Below are 22,938 nucleotides of genomic sequence, written 5' to 3' on the forward strand. Positions count from 1 at the left end.
GTGCACTCAGATAACAATCGCAATCTTAAAATAACAGCGAACCTCGAGATAATCTGCTAAGTGCTAACGGTTTCTAAGCCAAAAAATATAAACTATTACTTAAATGATAGTTGGCAAAATTACGCTGAGAATGTTACAAAAACTTAGGCAGACCTGTTTTATCTACACTGCTTTATAACATTTGCCAGTTCTTTCAGATGCTAAGACTACGATAGTGTTCCAACCAAGATCGGCAGTTGGACTTAGCTTACTTAAGGGCTAAGGTACCATATATGTAGGTATAGGTATCTACCTTCCCAACCCATCTGGTCAGGGTGGGGAGTGAAGGCCAATTCCACAATTTTCCTCTGGTAAATTAGAGATGGACGTGCTCTTGCAATGGAGACTAAGGCATGGTTCAGTCACATCAAGAATCGCGCGGTTTCTAGTTGGTTCTCCTCATCTTTAGGTTGGCACTCTGATGCGGTAAACATGTGGTTTGATGCAAGTGTAGAGAACTGCCCAGTAACTGCGCGATTGTCGCTGTGTCTGAACCAGCCCTAAATGTCCAGTTCTTCTAGACAAGTGGCACTTTTTGATCGAATCGAAAATCGAATCCGTCAAAACTCCATAAAAAAAGGCCTTTCGACCACTTTTCTACTGGTTTGCGATTATAATGTGCACTTTGTCTAGACTCACTGATGATGACCTGTATTAAGATTTGGTGTTGATTGTTGCAGTGATGGTGTAAGACCTGACAACCGCGCGATTGTCGCTGTGTCTGAACCAGGCCTACATGTCCTGATGATGATATGTCTTAACAATGGTGTTGCTTGTTGCAGTGATGGTGTAAGGGCCGCATGTCTGTGGCCGCTGCGCTGCTAGACGCGGCGGCGCGCGGCGACGCGGCGCGACTCACCAGCCTCCTCAACGCAGACCCTCGGCATATCGATGCGCAAGATGAGGTGGGTACACCTACAAGTTATGGAGCGAGTTGCACTTTGACCCAGAGTAGTGCGCTCTGACAAAGAGTGGCACGCTTTGACGAAGGGTGGCGCGCTTTGAAAAAGAGTACCTAGCGCGCTTTGACAAAGAAAGGCTCGCTTTGAAGTAAGGTGGCGCGCTTTGAAGTAAGGTGGCGCGCTTTGACGTAGGGTGATTCGCTTTGACGAAAAGTAGCGCGCTTTGACGTGAAGTAGCGTGGGTCTGATGCGAAGACGTGAGCGAAACGAGCTTTTTGCCTCTACATATAGACAATGATTTCGTGACAGATTCAATTTCGCGCTCAGGATTGGTCAAAATTATGCCTTCTCGAACACGAATCTTAAAATATCTACAAGCACAGTCTCTTTACCAACTCATCGCATTTAATGTGATTTCGTAACATAAAAAAGCACAACAAAACTTTCAACAGAAATGTTCGAAGTTTTCGTCTCTACCTGTTTCGTGTAAAAGAAAGCGACACACTTAAGGTCCAAAACAAAACCTCCGCAATTTCACTTGCAAGCCAGCTCACCTCACGAGCTTGTCGCACCGCGAGCTGTCATCAACTCATAATCGCTGGCATAAATATCGATCGATAACTCATTCATATTTATTGCCCTCCGCAAAAACAAAACGAACGCAACATAACAATGTCGAGCCATAACGTAATATTCGAGAGACGTTACTATCAGTTGCTTCATTTTATATCGACGTCCAATAAGGAATAGGCACCCCATTGCGAACAAATTAATGCTTGGCCAAATCAATTTCGCAACGCCAAACGAATCTACACTTTATAGCCAGCAACAGACACACATAAGGCTTATATTTATGCCTGTCACCATACGTTGTCGATGTCGAATGCCGGCCAGAATCGAATAAATAAATTAAAATGTATCGATACATTGATGCATCGGCCGTAATTGTTATAGCCTGGAAACCCGATACGCGCGAGAGATAAGTGCATAAGTACGCGAAGACGTCCAGTGAAATGCGAAAATAATTGCATTTTGTTTGCCATGCAGGCCGCAATCGTCCATAAAGGTATTTAAAGCAAAAGGTAAAAACTGCCTTCTTTTTGTGTTGTACACGTATTTAAGGTAAGAAGTAACGACAAGTGTGGTGCATGATACTTTAACTTATTGACAAGTTTGTTGTAGCGTATTTTCAGCAAAATTTATTTTGCTTCCATAAGATCTTTCAGGATAAAATGAACACACCCACAAAATATCTAACTGTGTAAAAATTCGTATTACATCATATCCTTATTTGAATCTATTAGTTATAAAGATATTTTTTGTAAGATCTATAGACTAATATATCATCATTAAAAAGACAGGTGGTAATTTGCTACCGGATATACGATCAAATTAGCAACTTTTCAGTCCTATTTGTGGTCCTATTGTCGTAGCTATATGACTCACATCTATTGTTATTTAATAAAAGCCTATTAAATCTATTCTCATTTAATAATAGCCTAAAGTATCTAAAGGTTGTTGACATCAATTTAATTAAAATTGTAAAGTAACGACGGGAAACTGTTAAACAAATAGTATTTAATTTAATCCATGTATCTGCAAATTTAAGTTTAAATTGCAATATGAACGGTTACGGCATGAGATAACCAATTTAGATATTCATAAGATAATATACAGCTGGTAATTGGTGTATGGTAATTTTACCCCGCGTAGATAATGTGAGTTCACCTATCAATCATAGTTTACGAGCAAATAATGATTGTACTTAATCTTTTTCAAATTATTTAAAATGATAAAACGTGACCCCTTTCACTTTAAATATTATTATCATCCGAGTTAAATTATATTACTATTATTATGTAACTGGCTGTGATGAATTCAAATATTGCTCAGTTAAGTTATTGATATGTTTTGCCTGTGATAAGTCTTAATTTTATTCTGCTTTTAATATTTTAGCAGTCTTTAATTTTAATGTTTTTATTGAAATTAATTTATAACAACTAATTAAAATTAATGAATGGGCCTGAAAGTCAGGCTCATACATACAAGAAGAAGCCTGTATACGCACCGTTTGACGAGTAGAGTCTCGGATGTCTACTCTCTATGACACTAAAGATAAATTATATGGCACTTGAGTGTGATAAATCGCCTTCGTCTACTATGTATTTTGCGCTCATGCCGTAAAAGAACCATAAATATTTATCAAATTAATTGTTCTGTTTACCAACGAAAATGTAAAATAATCCATTAAGTCACTTGCAATTTTAAGATCGACTGACTTGAAGCTTTTAAAGCCAAAATGTAAAGGTCGCACATTCAAAACCCACCTGGGGCATGTAATTTATTGGAGGTAAAAAGCATTCTTATAGGTATATGAAATTCAGCTTGAATGAAATGTTAAATTCATAATAATAAAAGGTATCTCTTATTTATCTATCACGTTAAAGTTAAAAGCTCCGGGACCTGAGCTTTAAAACTTTAAATACCATAATAAATAAATACACGTTATTTCGTGTAAACTCGGTAGCCATCACTTTAATTTGTTTTACACTCTGCTGCGATCGTATCGAGCCGAGTTGAGAAGTGATCGATTATCCAATAAGGCAGAACTTATTATGAATATTAATTGAAACCATACTACGCACACCGTGACCAATCCACGCCGGCTACATTTCACGGTAGTGGCATTAATGATTAGCAGATGGTAATTGGTGATTACATATTATAATTACAAATTACAAGTAATATGTAAATACTCATATCTACAAGTTTTTTGAAATGATTTAATCGACATTTTTATGACCATGGGGAGTTTTGGATCATGATTTTAATTAAACTATCGCGCCAATTTAAGATACACTCCAATCTTCTTGTTCCTTGATGTGGATTTTAACGTCATATGAACTCTAGTCAGACTTGGCTGCCATAGTCGCATGTCATTCAATCCAATAGGTCCACCCAACATTAGCCTACAAAAACATTATGTAGTATTATTTACATAATAACATAGTGGGAAATGACTTTAACAGTAAAGTTAGTACTTCATCATCCTCATTCGTATCCCAGACATTCAGGCACATGCAGTCCACTAAACCCGCGCATTATTTTATTCATTCATTTTCAACTTAACTCTAATATACTTTACGCATATCGTTGCTCTATCTTGCTTAAGGGCACTCCACGCCGCGCTCATTGAGGCGCTAGACGTGGTCTCTACTTGACGACCCCATCGATTCTACAGCAACTATGACGGCACAAAAGCCTACACTGTCTTATGTATTTAACTGAATAAAATCTACAGGAAGTTGCAGCATTATTATGTATTGAATAAACAAAACCCTTACATAACACCCGCTCTCACATTCCACTCGGCTGGTTTTCATTTCGCTTTCACTGACAACGCAAAAACGTTTGTTATGTCTATACAAAATTACAAATTCCGGTCTAATTGGATACTTTTCCATTAACTTTGTTTGAATGCAGGCTCATTAAAGACAATACTAACTTCATTTAGGGTGGATTCGATCAAACAAGAGTAAATATTAATCTCAGAATAAATCGTCAATTTTGACATATTTCCCATACTGAAACTGCCAAGGTGCCAGTCATACCAGAAGTTATTCTTGGATAAAAGTCCTGTCTCAATTTGTCTCAAAATGTCTCAGAATGGCCCATTTGGATGTGTTTATTACTAAATAACAGATGCTGCTACAGCTCTAAAATTAAACCTAGGCAGGTAATGATGATGATTTAAGATAAAATCCTGTACAAACTTAACCCTCGTTCTACCCCAGTCATTCTGTGTAATTAATTTATTTATTTAATGAGCAACATAATAAGCTTACAGAAAACCCAAAGCGCTTACATGTTTAGTCACCACATCGATTACAATAAAATTATAAGTCAAAAAATTACACAAAGAAGAACGGTCATCTGTGACCCAGGCCCGACAGAAACGAGACATACCTCAGTTTTTTTGTCATGTTTTAATTAGTTAAATTATATATTTTTTATATTCCAAATCTATGTATAACACCAAAATATTACCCTTTGTTTTTGTTCAGGCGTTATACAAAAACTAATACAAAATGCCTATTTATCACCAAAATTGGTAAATGTATGTACCTAAATGGCTATTACAGCTGCTATGGAATGTATCTAGGTGACCTGGAGATACAGCCGGATTATACAGGGTGGAAACGAGAAGTTACAAAATCCAAAAATTCAATGTTACCAGCTTCCATAATCTGTAACCTATTATTGGTACCATTTGAAAGAGCTCGTGAAGTACTTTCAGAATCAGTAACTAGTTTTTCGATATCTTGTATAGTTTAGAAATAATCGAGTGAGATCACTTATCGTTCCATATGTATAACCACCCTGTATAATCCGGCTGTATCTCCAGGTCACCTAGATACATTCCATAGCAGCTGTAATAGACATTTAGGTACATACATTTACCAATTTTGGTGATAAATAGTCATTTTGTATTAGTTTTTGTATAACGCCTGAACAAAAACGAAGGGTAATATTTTGGTGTTATACATAGATTTCGAATATAAAAAATATATAATTTAACTAATAAAGACATGACAAAAAAACTGAGGTATGTCTCGTTTCTGTCGGGTCTGGGTTTTTTTTGTATGGGGCGTGACCGTTCTTCTTATTAAATTAAATTAAAATTAAATTCTGTTTAAACAGAATTAATTAATACTCGTACTTATTACAAGAAGGTTAACCTTTACTGTTCAAGCATGTATCTAATATTAATGATTCAAATACTATCTCCAGATCGTCGGTCCACCTAGTGGGAGGCCTGCCCACGCTACGTCTTCCAGCTCGTGGTCGCCACTCAAGAACTTTCCTGCCCCAGCGGCCATCAGCTCTTCGAGCTATGTGCCCCGCCCACTGCCACTTGATTTTAGCGATTCTGCGGGCTATGTCAGTCACTCTGGTCCTCCTACGGATCTCCTCATTTCTTATTCGATCACGCAGGGAAACTCCGAGCATAGCACGCTCCATCGCTCTTTGGGTGACCTTGAGCCTTCTTATGAGGCCCATAGTAAGCGACCACGTCTCAGAGCCATACACCATCACTGGATCTGGTGAAGGTCGCGGGAATTACCTGGATGCAAGCGGCGCAGGACCGGTCTTTGTGGAAATCCTTGGGGGAGGCCTTTGTCCAGCAGTGGACGTCTTTCGGCTGAAACGACGACGACGAAATACTATCTGTCTGTACTGTATGTTGATGGATTTTGGTAAGATATTTTGGATCTAAGGGAACCTAAGTATCTAAATATTAGACGTCGTTGAATATCTTTCAAGCTTTTGAGGAGAGAGCGTTTCTTCACCTCAAAGGCGGGCAAAGCCCCTAGGACTGCGGGTGTCTATGGGCGACTTACCATCAGGTGACCCGTCTGACCGTTTGCCTCTTGTCACATAAAAAAAAATTGAGTGTGTCTGGTGACGACGTCTAAAGCTTGATGCTGTATAAATAGTTTTCTAGGAACCTACCAAGCAAACGGACAAGCACTAATTAGTTACATAACGAGTTCGTTATAATTGCACGTGTTAACCGAAAGTCTAGCAATTAATTATGTCCCGTATCTGATACGCTATCCGCTGTCATCTGGCAACGGAGCCCGGACCATTAACCAACTAGTTCGCCGGACCGGTCCGCGTTTTGTTAAGTCGGCCTCTGTGGCACAACTCGATCAATTGTCGATGTAGATACGGTGCAAGGTGTCGACTCTACAATGTTAACCGAAGATTCGAGTGTATTCTTCTCGCTCACGCAAAGGGAAATGCCTCCTTGAACGACAGTGACAGATAGACCTGAAAATATGTAACGTTATGGAGTATCCCGGCTGTAGACTGATTCTTCTGCTGTTGGTGTGTTGGAGAATTTGAATGAGAAAGCGCTTAGCAACAGAAAAAATAGTAGATCACAGTTCCTATTGACTTAGGACAGAAGTCTTCTTACTCATTCCTATTCTTCCCCAAAAGGTTTATTGAAACAAAAAGTACCCCATTTCCTACTCTAAGGCCTTGTCTGAGACAAGTCGTGTCTCTCGCCTTTCTTTGATTTTCCAAGCTATACATATATCAATGTTTCTTATCATCGAGAACCACAACCGTTACTTCAAAATCATTGCGATGATTCGACAATATCAATGAGTTCCAGAATCGAGGCGCACATTCATTGAGTGTATTCTAATGCATTTTTTCGGATGCCTCAACCTGTTTGAAGCGTTTCCAAGGTCGAATAAAAGGCAATGTTATAATCAAACCTTCTACCTTGAAATCAAATAAAAGGAGAAAAAAGTTTTCTAGGATGCTAATGAAATTATGATGATGAAACAATCAAATTGCATTATTTAATTCGTGTTTTTAAAATGAGAAAGAAACTAGTTTTCATAATTTTCTTACAGGGCCATACAAGGCGTTAGGTAAATGGGCCATAACTAAACTTTTATTTAATAAATATAATTCATAAAAGCAAAACAGCAATACATGTAAAAAATATTGTTGATATTAATAAAGAAAGATAAATCTACTGACGCGTTGATGTCTTTTTCAATCCATTTGGGTGTTCGCTATTTTTACATACCACTGTATCAGCATTTCCTTCATTGTTCATATCTTTTAGGACACCCACTGCTGAAAATAGGCCTCCTCCTTTGCTCTATAAACTGAACTATATACCAACTAATGTTAAGAGTATTTAAAAAAATAAACGGATTCCCGCAGTATTTTAAAAACCCTACTTGTTTATTGCTAAGCCAATAAATGCGGTCTTTAGCTTTTTCTAATGCCGTTCCCAGCTACTTTTCCCAATAAAGTATGCTGGCAACATTCCTTGCGCGTAAATGGACATTCAATGTTGCCAGGTGACAGGTTTTTATTTATCGCAGAACTATGAAGTTCGACTGGACTAATAACGGACGAAATATGTTAATCGAGCTTTTTGCTACATGCCTGGGCAATAACTATGGTTGGACTGAGCTGGGAGACAGGCTACATTAGATTAATGCCTTAAACTAAGTACCTACTTAGAAGATACAAATTAAACTTTTTATAAAATTGATTGTGCTCTAAGCTTGGTTGGGTTAGTTGGGTTTTGACGGCCGATGCGGCAGCAAGGTTCTGGAGTGGAGGCCACGTAAAGCGCAGCGTAGGACGTCTACCCACAAGGTGGACCGACGACCTCATAAAGGTAGCGGGAAGGCGCTGGATGCAGGCTGCCACCAACCGGCCATTGTGAAAATCATTGGGGGAGGTCTATGTTCAGCAGTGGACGTCCTATGGCTGAAATGATGATGAGTTGGATTTTCCTAGTGACTTTTTGAGCAGCCATACCTGGGTGTCTGATTTGTCTTACCAATAGTTCTTCCATACTCATTATTATACTATTGCTTCATCATACTCTTAACATCGTAAAGTATCACATAAGACAGCGCACTAACTGTAACTCAACGCGCAAAGCCCATGTTTGTTTAACATCGACGTGGCCTTCCTCTCGCCTGTAATTACCGTGCCTCGTATTAACTTTAAAATTATGCGGTCCAATTTACTCTTGAACATCGACTGCCTAATCCAAGATGGATGGCTCTCGTCTGGACCTGACGTACGTACATAATAACCAGCTACATTGGAGTGCTATTCTGTAAAACGATTCGATTTTTTCGAATATACCCTCTCTATCGCTTGCCTAACATTGTTGGCTTGAGCGAGAGAGATGTAAGATTTATCGAATTCGGTTCTTAGAGTAGTCACACTTGTTCACCGTGATAATCGATTGTCTGTGGTAAGGTTAATTTAACAAGCCTGGCTCCACAACGCGCCGAGAAATTCGTGTGACGCCGTTTGTATCGCCTCATTTAACAATCAGTCTACTTAAGCGTTGACGAGTGGTAGTAAATAAAAGCGTTTTTTTTTTAGCCTAGGCGCACACCACCAACTTTTAGTTGGCCGATAGTTGGACCGGGCTGTTAATCAGTACGGTGATGTATGAAAGTGCGCACATTACACCAATTTTCTTCATACAAATTAAAATCGGGCCCAACTATCGGCCAGCTAAAAATCGATAGTCTACGCCTAGGCTTATTGTTAACCTATTTATGCCCTTAGTTTGAAAGGATATTTGTTCAAGCCAAATGACACTGCTGGACAAAGGCTTCCTCCAAGGATTTCCACAATGACCGATCCAGCGCTTCCCGCATCCAGGTATATTCCCGCAAGCTTTTATTTGCAAATATTACTTGAAGGATATTATAATAAACTTACTCTGTAAATCAAAAATTTGTAGAGTTAATCTTTTACATTGGCCATAAACATTTATTAGGATGAGAATGAGTTTTTGTTCAGATATATTTAAAACTGGATTCTAACTCGAGTTTTATTCGTGCTATTCTTATGTATAAAGGTTCCTTGACCTAACCGACCGCTGCATCCTGACCACATTTTAAATTCAGACAAATCAGAGCAATAAAACTCCGACCCATACGGGTGAATTTATAACCCTATAAAATATAATGTCTAGATGGAACAGGATAGGTGCAAATTGTAGGCACATCGTCAAGTGGCAAAGAAACCCTTCGCAATATGCCTTAACGACACAAATGGAACTATGTTTAATTAAATTCTGCTATCTTTTAAATCAATTAAGGGTGGATTTGACCAAACAAGAGTAAAGATTAATCTCAGAATAAATCGTCAGTTCATATTTCCCATACTGAAACTGTCAATGTGTCAGTAATACCAGGAGTTATTGTCGGATAAAAGTTTGGTTGATCGGGCCTAAGAAATAAACCTCGTGCCCGTCAATAACACCAAAAAGACAAGACATTTTTTCAACTAATGACGGACCCATGTACAAAATATAAAATATCGAAGAAACACATAAATTACTTACTCGGAACCATAAATAATGTTATTTGGATTTATTTTGAAGATATCCTAATTAGCCGCGCCAAACACACAAATCACTTAAAATGATTGCCTATTCATTCTGCGAACCGCACAAAATTATGTTATTTAAATGCAAAATAAACAAATTAACTGTATTTATATTATCTGTGTCGTTAATTAGCGAACCCTTTGCGGTCCCTTTGGTTTCACTTAATTAATTTATACAAAAACCTCTTTGAAATGGCCGAGATTTCCTCAATCGAATAAAGACTTTATGGTGATTTGATAAGGTGTAGTTTAGAGGTTGTAGAGTTCAGCGATACTAAAAGTTTATGGGTTATTTTGTCACTTCTAATCGTGTGTTTACAGCCTCACGCTTCGGTTATCTGTAATTTGTTGAACGAGAGTGGAAGTGATTTCGAGTTACTTTATTGCTTAATTCGGTTACTTGACGTTTCAAATTGATTTGCATTTAAATAAGTACTTAAGCAACACGCTAAGTGGCAACAGTTTAATTATTTGTTTTGTATAATGCCACCGATACCTACTGTGCTATAGTAGTATAGTTAAACTACCAAATGTTTTATCATTCGTGAGTAGCTTTCTTTTCCAAATCATCTTCGTTAAAACTGTTAAAAAAATCAATGTTTTGTTTCCCTTACAAACTCACAAAACAATCAATCATTAAAATGCATCCCAACACCGACGCGGGCGCATATTATTTACCGCAAGTCCCCGGGCGACGTTGGACGTGTCACGAAGACCGCGAGCGTGGCACTCCCGCGGTGAGCCTCCATAACTATAAATCCTCTACATATCGCTATCGACACTGTAACATCACTAGCGACCTATGGGGACAGGCGATGGCGCTGAGGCTTTTATGGCCGTGTCTGCTAATCTATATTTATCGGATTTATTGCTATTTGTTACAGTTGAGATAAAATTGCGTCTTTGGTCTTGGCCCAAGGTCCTGGCACTATAAAATGCCTATTTTACATAAATCTTTACTTGGGGACACTGTAGGTTTTGGTGAATTAATGCTAGAAATCAAACCAGTAGAAGATAATACAATGTTGATCAAAACGTGTCGGGGATTTACGGCTATAGAAGGAATACAAAACGCTAGCTTAGGCGCACATTGTGATATACTTGTCACGATCCCAATATCGATAAATCTGCGCGTACGCAATGCGCTTCGTTATCGACGTCTGCGCGTCATTATTGGCTATAAATGTCGTAGTAGCTTAACAATAAATAAAGCATTGTACAAATGTACACACAAGTCCTAGAATAAGAACCCAAAATACAATACACAGTACCTCTAGCATGAACAACTTCCGTCTTCGAATCGTTTGCGTATTCGATAAAATTCGATACTCAACCTTCGAATTAAACGATAACGTGACAATTTTGATTTTCAAAATAAGTTTCGTGCAACCATTTCTTACACTAAGTTCACTTTACGACACGTTCACAAGGGCGCTGTAGTAGTTTTCGTACTAAATCTTTTGATGGCGATTCGAGTACGCAAACGATTTGAACTCGAAAGTTTTTCGTGCTAGCCGTACTGGTCTTTAAAGGGGATAACATAAAAAGATTCTTGAGAGAGATCAAATACCTAAGTAGGTTGTTATGTCTTTTTGCGTGGGTTCGTTTAAAAGATTGTGATGGATTGTGCAAAAAGCGTAAGCCACGTAAAAACAATATACTATCTTTACGAGCTAACGGCACCTTTGAGAACCACCGCCAAAGGATTCCACCACGCACGACTTTTAGCTTTCGTCTGTATTCCTAGCACCATAACACCATATACCTCCTCTATTCCTGCCTCAAACCTTTCACTTCATTTTACACCTTTCTGCTATGGTAATACGCTTTCATTCATTCTGCGTAATCCTGAAAACGACTTCTCTAGTATTGCCAATCTATTGTTTACCTTCAAACATAAACATAGCGTTGATTTTCCTTCGCACAAACATGTCGTTAATCTTCCATTCGCGAGCAGGCAGGTGTGATGTGACTCGGTCGTAACGGTGCTGATGACTATGTGCGCAATGACGTTATGATTGCTCGTTGGTTCACAATTCACGAAGTACGCAGTCAATTTTACTATTTTGTTATGGCTGCGTTTGCTCGCTACTTCCTTCATCGGCAGACATACAATGTATATACCTATACTAAAGCGTAAGTCACACTAGGAGCGAAAATACATAGCATTTTGATAGTCGTCTTATGAAAGACTGTCACTCGCGATGTGAAAGTACCCTACCTCTAACTAAAAGCTTTGTAAGCTTAAGTCTGTTTCAGTATATTTAAAACCATACCATTTGGTTTTGTGTTAAGATGCACGAAGAGTATTAAATATGAGAATAATTACATTTTGTCTAGTTGAAATCGATTGTAAAAGTTCCATTATCTCAGGGATTGTTATTTTAAGTTCTTGTAGGTTTATTGTTTATACAATGCAATGTTTCATACCAAGAGTAAACAGGCTTTATATGTAGTTTAAAAATTCTGTCGCTATTACAATCACATTATTATGCGCACGCAATTTACAACTTTTATTCTCTTCTTCATGAAATTAAATTAAAAATATGGTCCAAGCTCACTATAAAGTAAGTTTTAATTAAGCAAAAAATAAGTGGCTAATTGAGTGGGATCCTGCACCGTGGGATTAACGAGTCATTATCTATGTGATCCATCTCGAATGATTTATTAATCAAATCGGTAATTATGGGCTTAGTCTGAATAAGAGCTTGACGGAGATAACTCCATTCACCTTGGTCGAGTAGAAATTATTTTGGAAATGTAAAACTTTATTTTATTTACAATAATGTGTCATATAATGCCACTCTTTCTGCCTAAAGAAGGGAATGGGATGAAGATGCTCCATCATAAAAAAAACTAAAATATTTCAACAATATTATATCACTAATGCTAAGACTGCCTTACATTGTTCTGGTGTACAATCTTTAAAATGCACTTGAAATTCACAAGTGCAGTCTACAAACGTATTTATTAATGCTCTACAAAGAACACTAGAGCCATTTATGAAAGTGCATAAAAACTTTAATTCGTGACAAGTTTGTCGATAAATTAAACTGCTTTTTAAATAGAATAACTTTACAATTGCTGTAAAAAGCCTATCACGGCGGCTTTAATGATTCTTTAATGCCACTAAACGGGTCATTTGCGCTTTTTGTGCTGCATTTGTACATTCAATAATAAACCCGCAATGGACAATTATATTCAAATGAATATAAATAACATTTTAACTATCACTTTGCTCCGTGAATTGAAATTAAACTGAGCAATCAAAACACAATAACCCGCTGGGAAATAAATTATCTTTTTGTTGAGTGAGGTAAATTACATGTTCAGTAGCAAACTTAGACTAACATAAACTTGGAATTGTAAAAGAAGTTAAAGCTTTTTACGTTCTTGCAGAAAAGTAGACACCTCCAAAGTAAGTATTTGTTGACCATTTTTTTATATCAAAATACTAACTTTTTTTTTTCATTCTCTTTAGTTTCCGGTTTAAGATTCAATTGACTTTAACATAACTCCTTATGTCTGCCTACCTATTTCGATAAAACCTTTGGATTTACATTTACATCGCATCCAAAATTCTTTGAATGTTAAAGAGAAAAAAGTTTTGCTTAGGCTGATTCGACCAAACTTATAACCGAGAATAACTCCTGCCCCCCTAGACAAAACGCACTTTTTGATCGAATCTAAAATCGAATCCGTCAAAACTCCATACAAAAAAGGGGCTTTTCGACCACTTTTCGACTGGTTTGCGATTATAATTTGCACTTTGTCTAGACCCACTGGTATAACTGGCACATTGACAGTTTCAGTATGGGAAATAATATGTCAAAATGACAAGTTTATTCTGACATTAATAATATTTAACTCTTGTTTGGTCGAATCCACTCTTAGGAGGTTAAAAACTTATGGGGAGGAAAGCCTATTTTTGTGATTATGAGACATTGCAAAAGTAGACATAGAGATTAACTAATAAGTAAACATAATTTTTCGATGAATAAAGAAATCACATAAGATTTAAGTAAGCAATAGGTACCTATCAGCGACCGCTAATCGTAGCCCCGTGATAATATCGTGCGTACGCGCATAGATTGCTGTTCTCTGTTTAGAAAGCAATTTGCGCGCCTATGCATCTCAATCGATTGATTTGATATGCATAGTCTGATAATAGCTCTTGATCAATAGCGAGTTTATTAAAGAATGCACTGAATGAAAAAGCTTAGACATCAAGTTTTTTGAAATTTTCTAGCGGTATTTCTGACACAGCATGTAGTATGATGATGATATAATGGCATATCCAGTAACAATGAATTATTGACTTAATTACTTCAAGAAACTTGATGATGAGTGAAAAGATGAAGTAGGATAAAGGGGAGACAAAAGATCTCAATGAGCAACCAATCCGTGCTGAGAAATACTTAGTCGAATCTATCAGGTTTTTATTTAATGGCTCTAAATTATGACTGACATTAAACATCGAGATTGAATGTTCAACGTCATCATAAAAGAATCAGTGTGCATAAAGAAGATTTGTAACTATAATCTTATTTATTGATATAACTTTGCAATAATTAAAACAGGCAAAGTTTTTAAACTCTTCAATTGTAAATCTTACCAGACACTGTAGTCAGTGTTATGACTTATGAAACACTAACTTGCGCATTTAATGAAATCATCCAATAAGTCATAACTAGTTCTAATAACAGGCTGTAAAAGCATAAAAACTATTTTTTTTATGGCTCGCCTCTTAACTGGTCGCTACCATAGAGAATATAAGACTTGCATAAGTCGTCGAGTTAGTTAAGGCGCAAAAAATATGTAGCAACTGGTTTGCAAGTTAGTTTTATCGTCAACCATATTATAAAATGATTTTTAATTTAATGAACAGAAAATCCATGATTTCAAATTATCTACGCTTAATTTTTAAGTTTTGTTATACTCCATTTATTATGCTATCAAAAGTATTCCTTTAAAGTAACAGAAAACGCAGTCTAATCAAACTTTTTTTGTATTAAACTTAATAACCTTAGTAATGAAAATAATTATAAACTGCATGAATAATTAAACAATTTAATAACTTTATTTTCTTGCCTTTTTTTCAACACAATTTACCGGTCCAAGACGCCAGTTAAGCATGGTCTATAAATGTCCGTGAAGTCAATTATTGAAATTGAGCCTGATTGCATTTTAAATAGTCTATTTTATAAAATACTTAAGTATTTAAATCTCATGTCGCTCTACCCTGCAAAGGATTCATCGTATTGCAAATCTTGTCTCTAATATCAAAGTTTATCTTAATTCAATAGAACATTTGTACCGTTTAGGTCTTATGTGAATCTTATCTAATGTAGGTAAGTATTCAGTTCAGAAATGTATCAAAATGTTGAAGTCTGACGTACTAATTAAATACAATGAGAATGTCAGTCGTGATATGCAAATAAATTGTATTTGATTTGATATTGGATTTTTTTACAATGAAAGAATTTTTCCAATCCGACCAGTAGTTCCTGAGATTAGCGCGTTCAAGTAAACAAACAGATAGACGGACGGACGGACGGACAGACAGACAAACTCTTCAGCTTTATAATATTCGTATAAATATTCATGCGCTCCCATACATCTGATTTTAATTGCAGTGTCTTTATGCCTATTGAATAAAGATAAAATATTTTACCGCATGTTGCAAGCACATCATTTTGCTTTCTCGTCTCGATTTTCTTTTTATATCAAACTAGCTGACCCGGCGAACTTTGTTCCGCCTTAATGGCAATAAATAAGCAGACTTTTTTTTAATTGGAAAAAATGACTGACGTTTCATGTCAAGTCACACGGGAATGCTGTCGAACGGGATAAAAAGTATCCTATTCTCCTGGCTCTAAACTACCTCCCTGACAATTTTCAGCTAAATCGGTTCAGCCGTTCTTGAGTTATAAGTGGAGTAACTAACACGACTTTCTTTTATATATATAGATTTCTGATTATATTACTTGACTTGGCTGAAAAGTGAATCGTCTAGTTTGGCAGTCATACATTATTATATGTTTTAGCTCTCCTTCAGAAATTTAAATCCTTAAAATTGTCACTTGAGAAGGTAAATACATGTAGAAATTTTAAATATTGGATACTTAGTCATAATTGGCCTACAAAATCTTACTAAGACATATTGTAACCTAAAACATATTGTAACCTAAATTGATATTGTGCTGTGTACTACCCTTAAATAAATAAATAAATAATTATGTTAAAGCTTAGCAGAATTTGCAAGCTTTTGAGACGTTACCCTTAGCCTCAGTCGCGCTACCTTAACTTTAACCATAATTTTTGTACGGAGTTTGACAGACTTGACGTTTGTTAAAGTTAAAGTAAGATGGTAATTTCCGTTATTTCTGCCTTCATTACGCCCGTTATTATGGCAAACCCTTGCATTATGAAGTCGTCTGGGCAAACGCAACGCGAGCACAATCACGCGGCCGATTCCCGGGCCAATTACGGCCCTCGCAAATCTATTCAATGGCCGCGTATAAATTTTAATGAGTAACGTAAGATGTAATGAATCCTATACAGCTGTTACGCGGTTTTACATAAGTTTATGCGACAGTAAAAGTTAGTATTTCCTTTGAAATTACGCTGAAGTGAAGCGTTTTCTGAAACTGTATTAAAACTTTCATTAATAACGTTTTGCTTCATGTTGAAACTGATGGTTTTTTATTACGCTGTAATTAATATAATCGGGCACTTATCTAGATACTCGACTGTAAAAGCAAGTTACTATTTTACGGTTCTTATTAAGTATTCGTTCTTATTTCATACCTTGATTACGCAGCAAAAAATTGTTAATTGACTAGACCCTTTACCGCCCTTTGAAGCCACGATAGCCGAAAGGTGAAGGGGTCGGACTGGCCGACTCATAATCCGGGAAACGCGGGTTCATTCCCCGCCGCCGCTCGACTATTGTGGTGAGCTCACTCGTAATACAAGAATATTTAGCTTAGCACGAGGGGCTATAACGGGAGTATTAGTAATTTGTGTAATAAAAAATTACTAAAAATCTTTTTTAAAGACCAAAGAATAAGAATGTTTAATTTGTTCTGTTGTAGAATGGATGCAGTGCGCTGCAGCGCGCGGCGGCGGACGGGCACGTGGACGCCGTGCAGCTGCTGCTGCGGCGCAGCGCCGACCCCAACAAGCAGGACCACGTGGTAAACTACTCCTTATGCTCTACTCCAGGGTATCTCAAAATATCCCCTGTTAAAGTTTCCAGGTGACGGCGAACCCCTTGACTAATTAAATTCCCCATAAAGAAAATAATAAAATTAACTGTTGAAGAAAATAAGGTTTTTATAAGGCCACCATGTGTGCCACACGTGCCTGTCAGCTATCAAGCCACCATTACGTAAATCTTGTCGCGTACCCCCTGCCGTCGAATTGCGAACCCCTGGCGGTTCACGTACTTATACACTTTGAGAAATCTTGTTCTATTCCAGTAGGTGCACAACCTGCCAACTCGAAGTCAGTCTTATTTGTGCTGGAACTCATAGTCTTTGCTTACTGCGACTGAACCCGAAGCATAGAATTTTGTAATATCTAGCAACCAGGACCTCTGACGCCCTCGGGAATTCGCCACTGGTTTGCGACGCCTCATCCCCATCTGGTCAGAGACAGTGACGTGCTCTCTACGTGCTTGACTGAGATTGATTATTTCATGGTTTCATTAAATACCCTACTATAATTGCATTGTATCCACCCCCAGCACGGCAACACAGCCGCGCACGAGGCAGCATGGAAGGGCTACAGCCGCTGCGTGGCGCTGCTGGCGGCGGCCGGCGCGGACCTGCGCGTGCGCAACGCCGGCGGGTTCGCGCCGCTACACCTCGCCTGCCAGAACGGACACAACCAGTCCTGCCGCGAGGTCCTACTGGCGGGCGCGCCGCCGGACATACAGAACAACGTGAGTGGACAAGGCATCACTAGTGTCTAGTTGCTGCACCTCGCCTGCCAGAACGGACACAACCAGTCCTGCCGTGAAGTCTTAATGGCGGGCGCGCCGCCGGACTTACAGAACAACGTGAGAAGACAATCACAAGGCATCACTAGTGTCTAGTTGCTGCACCTCGCCTGCCAGAACGGACACAACCAGTCCTGCCGCGAAGTCTTAATGGCGGGCGCGCCGCCGGACTTACAGAACAACGTGAGAAGACAATCACAAGGCATCACTAGTGTCTAGTTGCTGCACCTCGCCTGCCAGAACGGACACAACCAGTCCTGCCGCGAGATCCTACTGGCCGCCGTGCCGCCGGATATACAGAACAACGTGAGTAGACAAGGCATCGCTAGTGTCTAGTTGCTGCACCTCGCCTGCCAGAACGGACACAACCAGTCCTGCCGCGAGGTCCTACTGGCGGGCGCGCCGCCGGACTTACAGAACAACGTGAGTGGACAAGGCATCACTAGTGTCTAGTTGCTGCACCTCGCCTGCCAGAACGGACACAACCAGTCCTGCCGCGAGATTCTACTAGCGGGCGTGCCGCCGGACATACAGAACAACGTGAGTGGACAAGTCATCACTAGTGTCTAGTTGCTGCACCTCGCCTGCCAGAACGGACACAACCAGTCCTGCCGCGAGATCCTACTGGCGGGCGCGTCGCCGGACATACAGAACAACGTGAGTACACAAGGCATCACTAGTGTCTAGTTGCTGCACCTCGCCTGCCAGAACGGACACAACCAGTCCTGCCGCGAGGTCCTACTGGCGGGCGCGTCGCCGGACATACAGAACAACGTGAGTACACAAGGCATCACTAGTGTCTAGTTGCTGCACCTCGCCTGCCAGAACGGACACAACCAGTCCTGAAGCGAGATCCTACTGGCGGGCGCGCCGCCGGATGTACAGAACAACGTAAGTTGATAGAGGCAATTCCTAGAACGTATTTCCTTCTTTAACCTACCTAAAAGTTGTAACTGGACACACCTTTAACTTAATGTAGATTTATCACCGTTATTCAACCGAAGATCACCAAATAATTACGAACCTATGACGGTGTTATTTAGATCACTCAGTAGGTAAGAGTACCTACTTTACTTAGGTAATCATGACTTAAATGTTCGTTTGTCTCTTCCAGTACGGCGACACTTCACTGCACACAGCTGCTCGATACGGTCACGCTGGCGTCACTAGAATTCTCATCTCAGCCCAATGCAAGGTCTCCGAACAGAACAAGAACGGAGACACGGCTCTCCACATCGCCGCAGCCATGGGCCGGCGGAAACTGACCAGGATACTCCTAGAAGCTGGCTGCGACAAGTCGCTCAAGAACCAGCAAGGCGAGACCGCCCGGGATATAGCCACGAGAAAGGGCCTAGAAGAAATCATCAGCATCCTGAATACGCCCGTAGCAAAACAACCCAAGAAGAAAGAAAAACACAGAGACAAAAGCAAAGAAAGGGGAGTGGACGAGCCCGATGAAGCAAAGAAGAAAAACAAAGACAAGAAAAAGAAGAACGTCCATTTTGAACAAGAGCCCCCGACTGTCCAGTGGTCCCCTTACGGTTGCCACTACTACCCCGATCCTAAATACTTCCCCAAGCCAAGACTCAGCTCGTTACCCACCGAACCCCTCAAAAAAGGCGAGCAGTACTACTTGGATCTGGCCGGAAACATCAAAAAGGGTCCAATAGGCGCTGGCTACACGTGCTACTGTGCGCCATTCTTTAAACACATGGAGGATAAATTGAATGACGATAAGAAAGACCTGAAGAGACACATAGACAGAGCTCATGAAAGATTAGATCAGAAAGTCACTGATTTAGAAATGAAGACACAAGGACAGATTTCCGAGTTGACGAGATTCGTAGCTGCGGAACGAGCGATGTGCAAAGAGAGACACAAACATTTGGAACAATGGCTGACGAGAGGCATGATGTTTAGAGCATCAGAGAGAGTCAGGAAACTAGATTTCAGTCCTAAAGGCTCTTTGGATATACCTCCATTGAAGAGGACAAGAAGTTTAGAACTTCTGGATGCGCACGCTGAAGAGTGGAATAGAGTAAACAGGCTGATCAGAAGCTTCAACAAAAACGCAGAACACTACGAGAGCAATGCCAAAGATCTAAATGAAACTAAACCGACGTCTAAAAGTACTGAGGTTTTAGACACGAGAAGATCCCCGCCGACTCCAAGAAGAAAATTCTTGCTTAAAAACTCGAGAAGTAGTGACCAGCTTGAAGCAGGCCCAAGCACAAGTTCTAGACCTTCTAGATCACCTCACACATCGCATGCAAGTCCGGCTCGTGAAAGTCATTCACAAAATGTCACAGCAGAAATTCATGTAAAAGCGAATAAGATTTCTGTCTCACAATCCCCTGTATCAGAGGTTCCAGATTACAATGATCGCTACGCGTCACCTAGTCGGCAATCAAACGCCAAGTCACCGAGCAATAGCAACAGACAGTCGGATTACAAAGCGAGCGATTCGGATGGAGACAACCTCCACAGAGTTCAGAAAGATAACCCACAGAGCGTTCCAGTTTGGAAAAGCCAGGTTCTTCAAAGAACAGCTGATGACATTCGAAAAAGAGTTATGCTTGAGAAGGAAATGTCTGACGTATTGTCGAGGAGTAACCCTAAGTCCCTCGACATAGCTCAAGACGGCTACGTGAAGCTGCGTAAACAGGGCAACTACCCGATAGAAGATAACAACATCGTTCGAGAACCGAGAAAGTCGGTGCAGGAGTTAGTCGCTCAAGTGGAATGCCAGCAGATATGTCAATCACCTGAACTTATTCCTTTGCCGAGGAAGATGCCTCCCACCGAACTTCAAGACGAACAGATCGCCCCAGTCAACGTTCAGCCGAGTCCAGGAATACTGAAGATGCCGCAACAACCTCAACGACCTGCACCCGTGCTGAAAGAGAAGCCACCGAAGAGTAAACGATTCAGTTTGCACAACCTCATACCCTTCCCAACGAGGAAAACTTTCCAAACCCCACCTAAAGACAACGGGAACAATTCCGAGAGCAGCGACGAGGAAGACAATCCCATCAGAACCACGCACCAGCCCGGACCGATGCGAAATGCAAACCTGCTGCAGACGTTGCCATTACCTAACTACGAAACCATGTCAAACAAGTCTCAATCGCCAGCACCACAGGTCGCGGGGAATCATAATAACATGTACAACCACGACTTACGGGCGATGATACCCAAGGACGCCTACTTCCATGACATACCGAACCGGCAGATACATCATCAGATGCCTTACAGGGACATGATCGACAACGGTCTCCCCGTGCCTCAGTACAACCCTTGTCAGCCGCAGTACGACTACAATGAAACCGGCCTCCCTCACACGCAGGTCCCGGCTCGAAGCAGGAACCCCCTGTACCACCACCAGACCGGGGTCTTCGACGCGATGATGCAAGACCACATGATGCGGGAAATGGAACGGATTCCCCAGTGCTACAGCGACCATTTGGACCAGAACACGGAGATAGAGATTGCGAACCAGAACGACCACTTTCGCGGCGGTTACTACGATAACCATTCGCCAGTGTACCCGAACTTTAGAGGGAATGCACATGGCATGACCAGGAAACCTGTGGCCGACCACAATTTGCTACACAGTCGCCTTCAATCTTTGGCCATCAACACGCATTTGACTGAAACGCAGAGTCTAACAGACAGGGAGTCTCACAACGACTCTGGGTACAGTACTAAAGTATATGGAAGTTCCCAAGGACCCTCTCCAAGTCTTTCAGGGCACGTGGAGTGTTCAGATAACCTTTCAGGGCAGCGAGTCAATGTGGGTCCTGGGAAAGTCGGTGCACAACTAGGTGCTTCTAGTTTGGTGTAACAAACATGAATTTCTGTGCCTTCCAGTGCCTTTTTCTATTTTAAATAAGGATTGATACTCAAGCTTAGAAGCAAATATAACTACTTATAGTTATCTGAGTATCTAGCCTTGATTCAACAAAAATAAATACTATACTACATCTGGCTTTAAAATATCAAAATTATATTATATGAGAAAACTATTGACTTGATTAGTATCGTAAGAGATCAAAAATACATAACTCTCACTTTGTCACATGAGAAAACTCACTGATAAAAATTAAAAAGTACAAAATACTCACTTTTATACTCATAAACACATGATCACGTGTAGTTTAGGGTCAAAAACATCCCAACTAATATTATAAATGCGAAAGTAACTCTGTCTGTCTGTCTGTCTGTCTGTTACGCTTTCCCGCTTAAACCTCGCAACCGATTTTGATGAAATTTGGCATAGAGATAGTTTGAGTCCCGGGAAAGAACATAGGATAGTTTTTATCCCGGTTTTTGAAACAGGGACGCGCGCGATAAAAGTTTTTCTGTGACAGACAAAATTCCACGCGGGCGAAGCCGCGGGCGGAAAGCTAGTAACAAATAAAGTACAAATTTATTTTTTAATATTGATGCCATGTATCACAATTAATTTAAGTTATTTTAACTGTCACATTTAAATAGTACTTTTTATATTTCAAACTACTGTTTACTTTGTGTAAAAATGTGTAAAAAAACTTACCACCTTCCATGTGGCTATTATATTTTTGTAAGAAATAAAAAGTATACTCGTGTAACTGTAAACACAAGCGAATCAGTTTTGTGTCCTTTTGATTGATTACTCAACAATAAGTTTTGTAAAGAATGGTGTGGAGCGTGTGTGTGATTTTTGTATTGCCAGATTTATTATTTTTGCGTGGTCTGTAATATAGCGATTTAATTAATAAGTGAAAAAAGGGAAAGTCGTACCTTGAATGTACTTAAAACAAAGTCGCTATACGACAGATGTTTTATTTATATGTAATATAGCTAATAAGCACGTTTTGTACGTTTAATGTAAAATAACTGATATTTATTGTGTTCCATTGTGTATTTTGTAATGTAATTTTGTATTGATTGAGCGATTCTAATAAAACTGCACTTTTGAAGTGTCACAAACTAAATATAGCTGTGTTTTGTTCCCTTTAGATATAATTTTAAAACTAAGTTCTTTTTTTTATT

General features: G+C 39.6%; 2 protein-coding genes across 2 annotated transcripts in view; both read left to right on the top strand.

The window, feature by feature from the left end:
• Nucleotides 1-22,938, top strand: part of LOC135078672 (probable 3-hydroxyacyl-CoA dehydrogenase B0272.3) — a 152,514-nt gene that overhangs the window by 56,346 nt on the left and 73,230 nt on the right. The gene's annotated exons all lie outside the window — the stretch shown is intronic.
• On the top strand, nucleotides 840-22,880 carry LOC135078583 (uncharacterized). Its single transcript, XM_063973113.1, has 8 exons — nucleotides 840-944; nucleotides 16,997-17,098; nucleotides 17,650-17,847; nucleotides 18,145-18,210; nucleotides 18,262-18,327; nucleotides 18,379-18,444; nucleotides 18,496-18,561; nucleotides 19,019-22,880. The coding sequence occupies exons 1-8, from the start codon at nucleotides 840-842 to the stop codon at nucleotides 21,746-21,748; spliced, it is 3,399 nt and encodes a 1,132-aa protein (XP_063829183.1). The 3' UTR covers nucleotides 21,749-22,880.

The sequence above is a fragment of the Ostrinia nubilalis genome, chromosome 15 (assembly GCF_963855985.1).
Source record: "Ostrinia nubilalis chromosome 15, ilOstNubi1.1, whole genome shotgun sequence".
In the NCBI taxonomy this organism is placed as follows: Eukaryota; Metazoa; Arthropoda; class Insecta; order Lepidoptera; family Crambidae; genus Ostrinia; species Ostrinia nubilalis.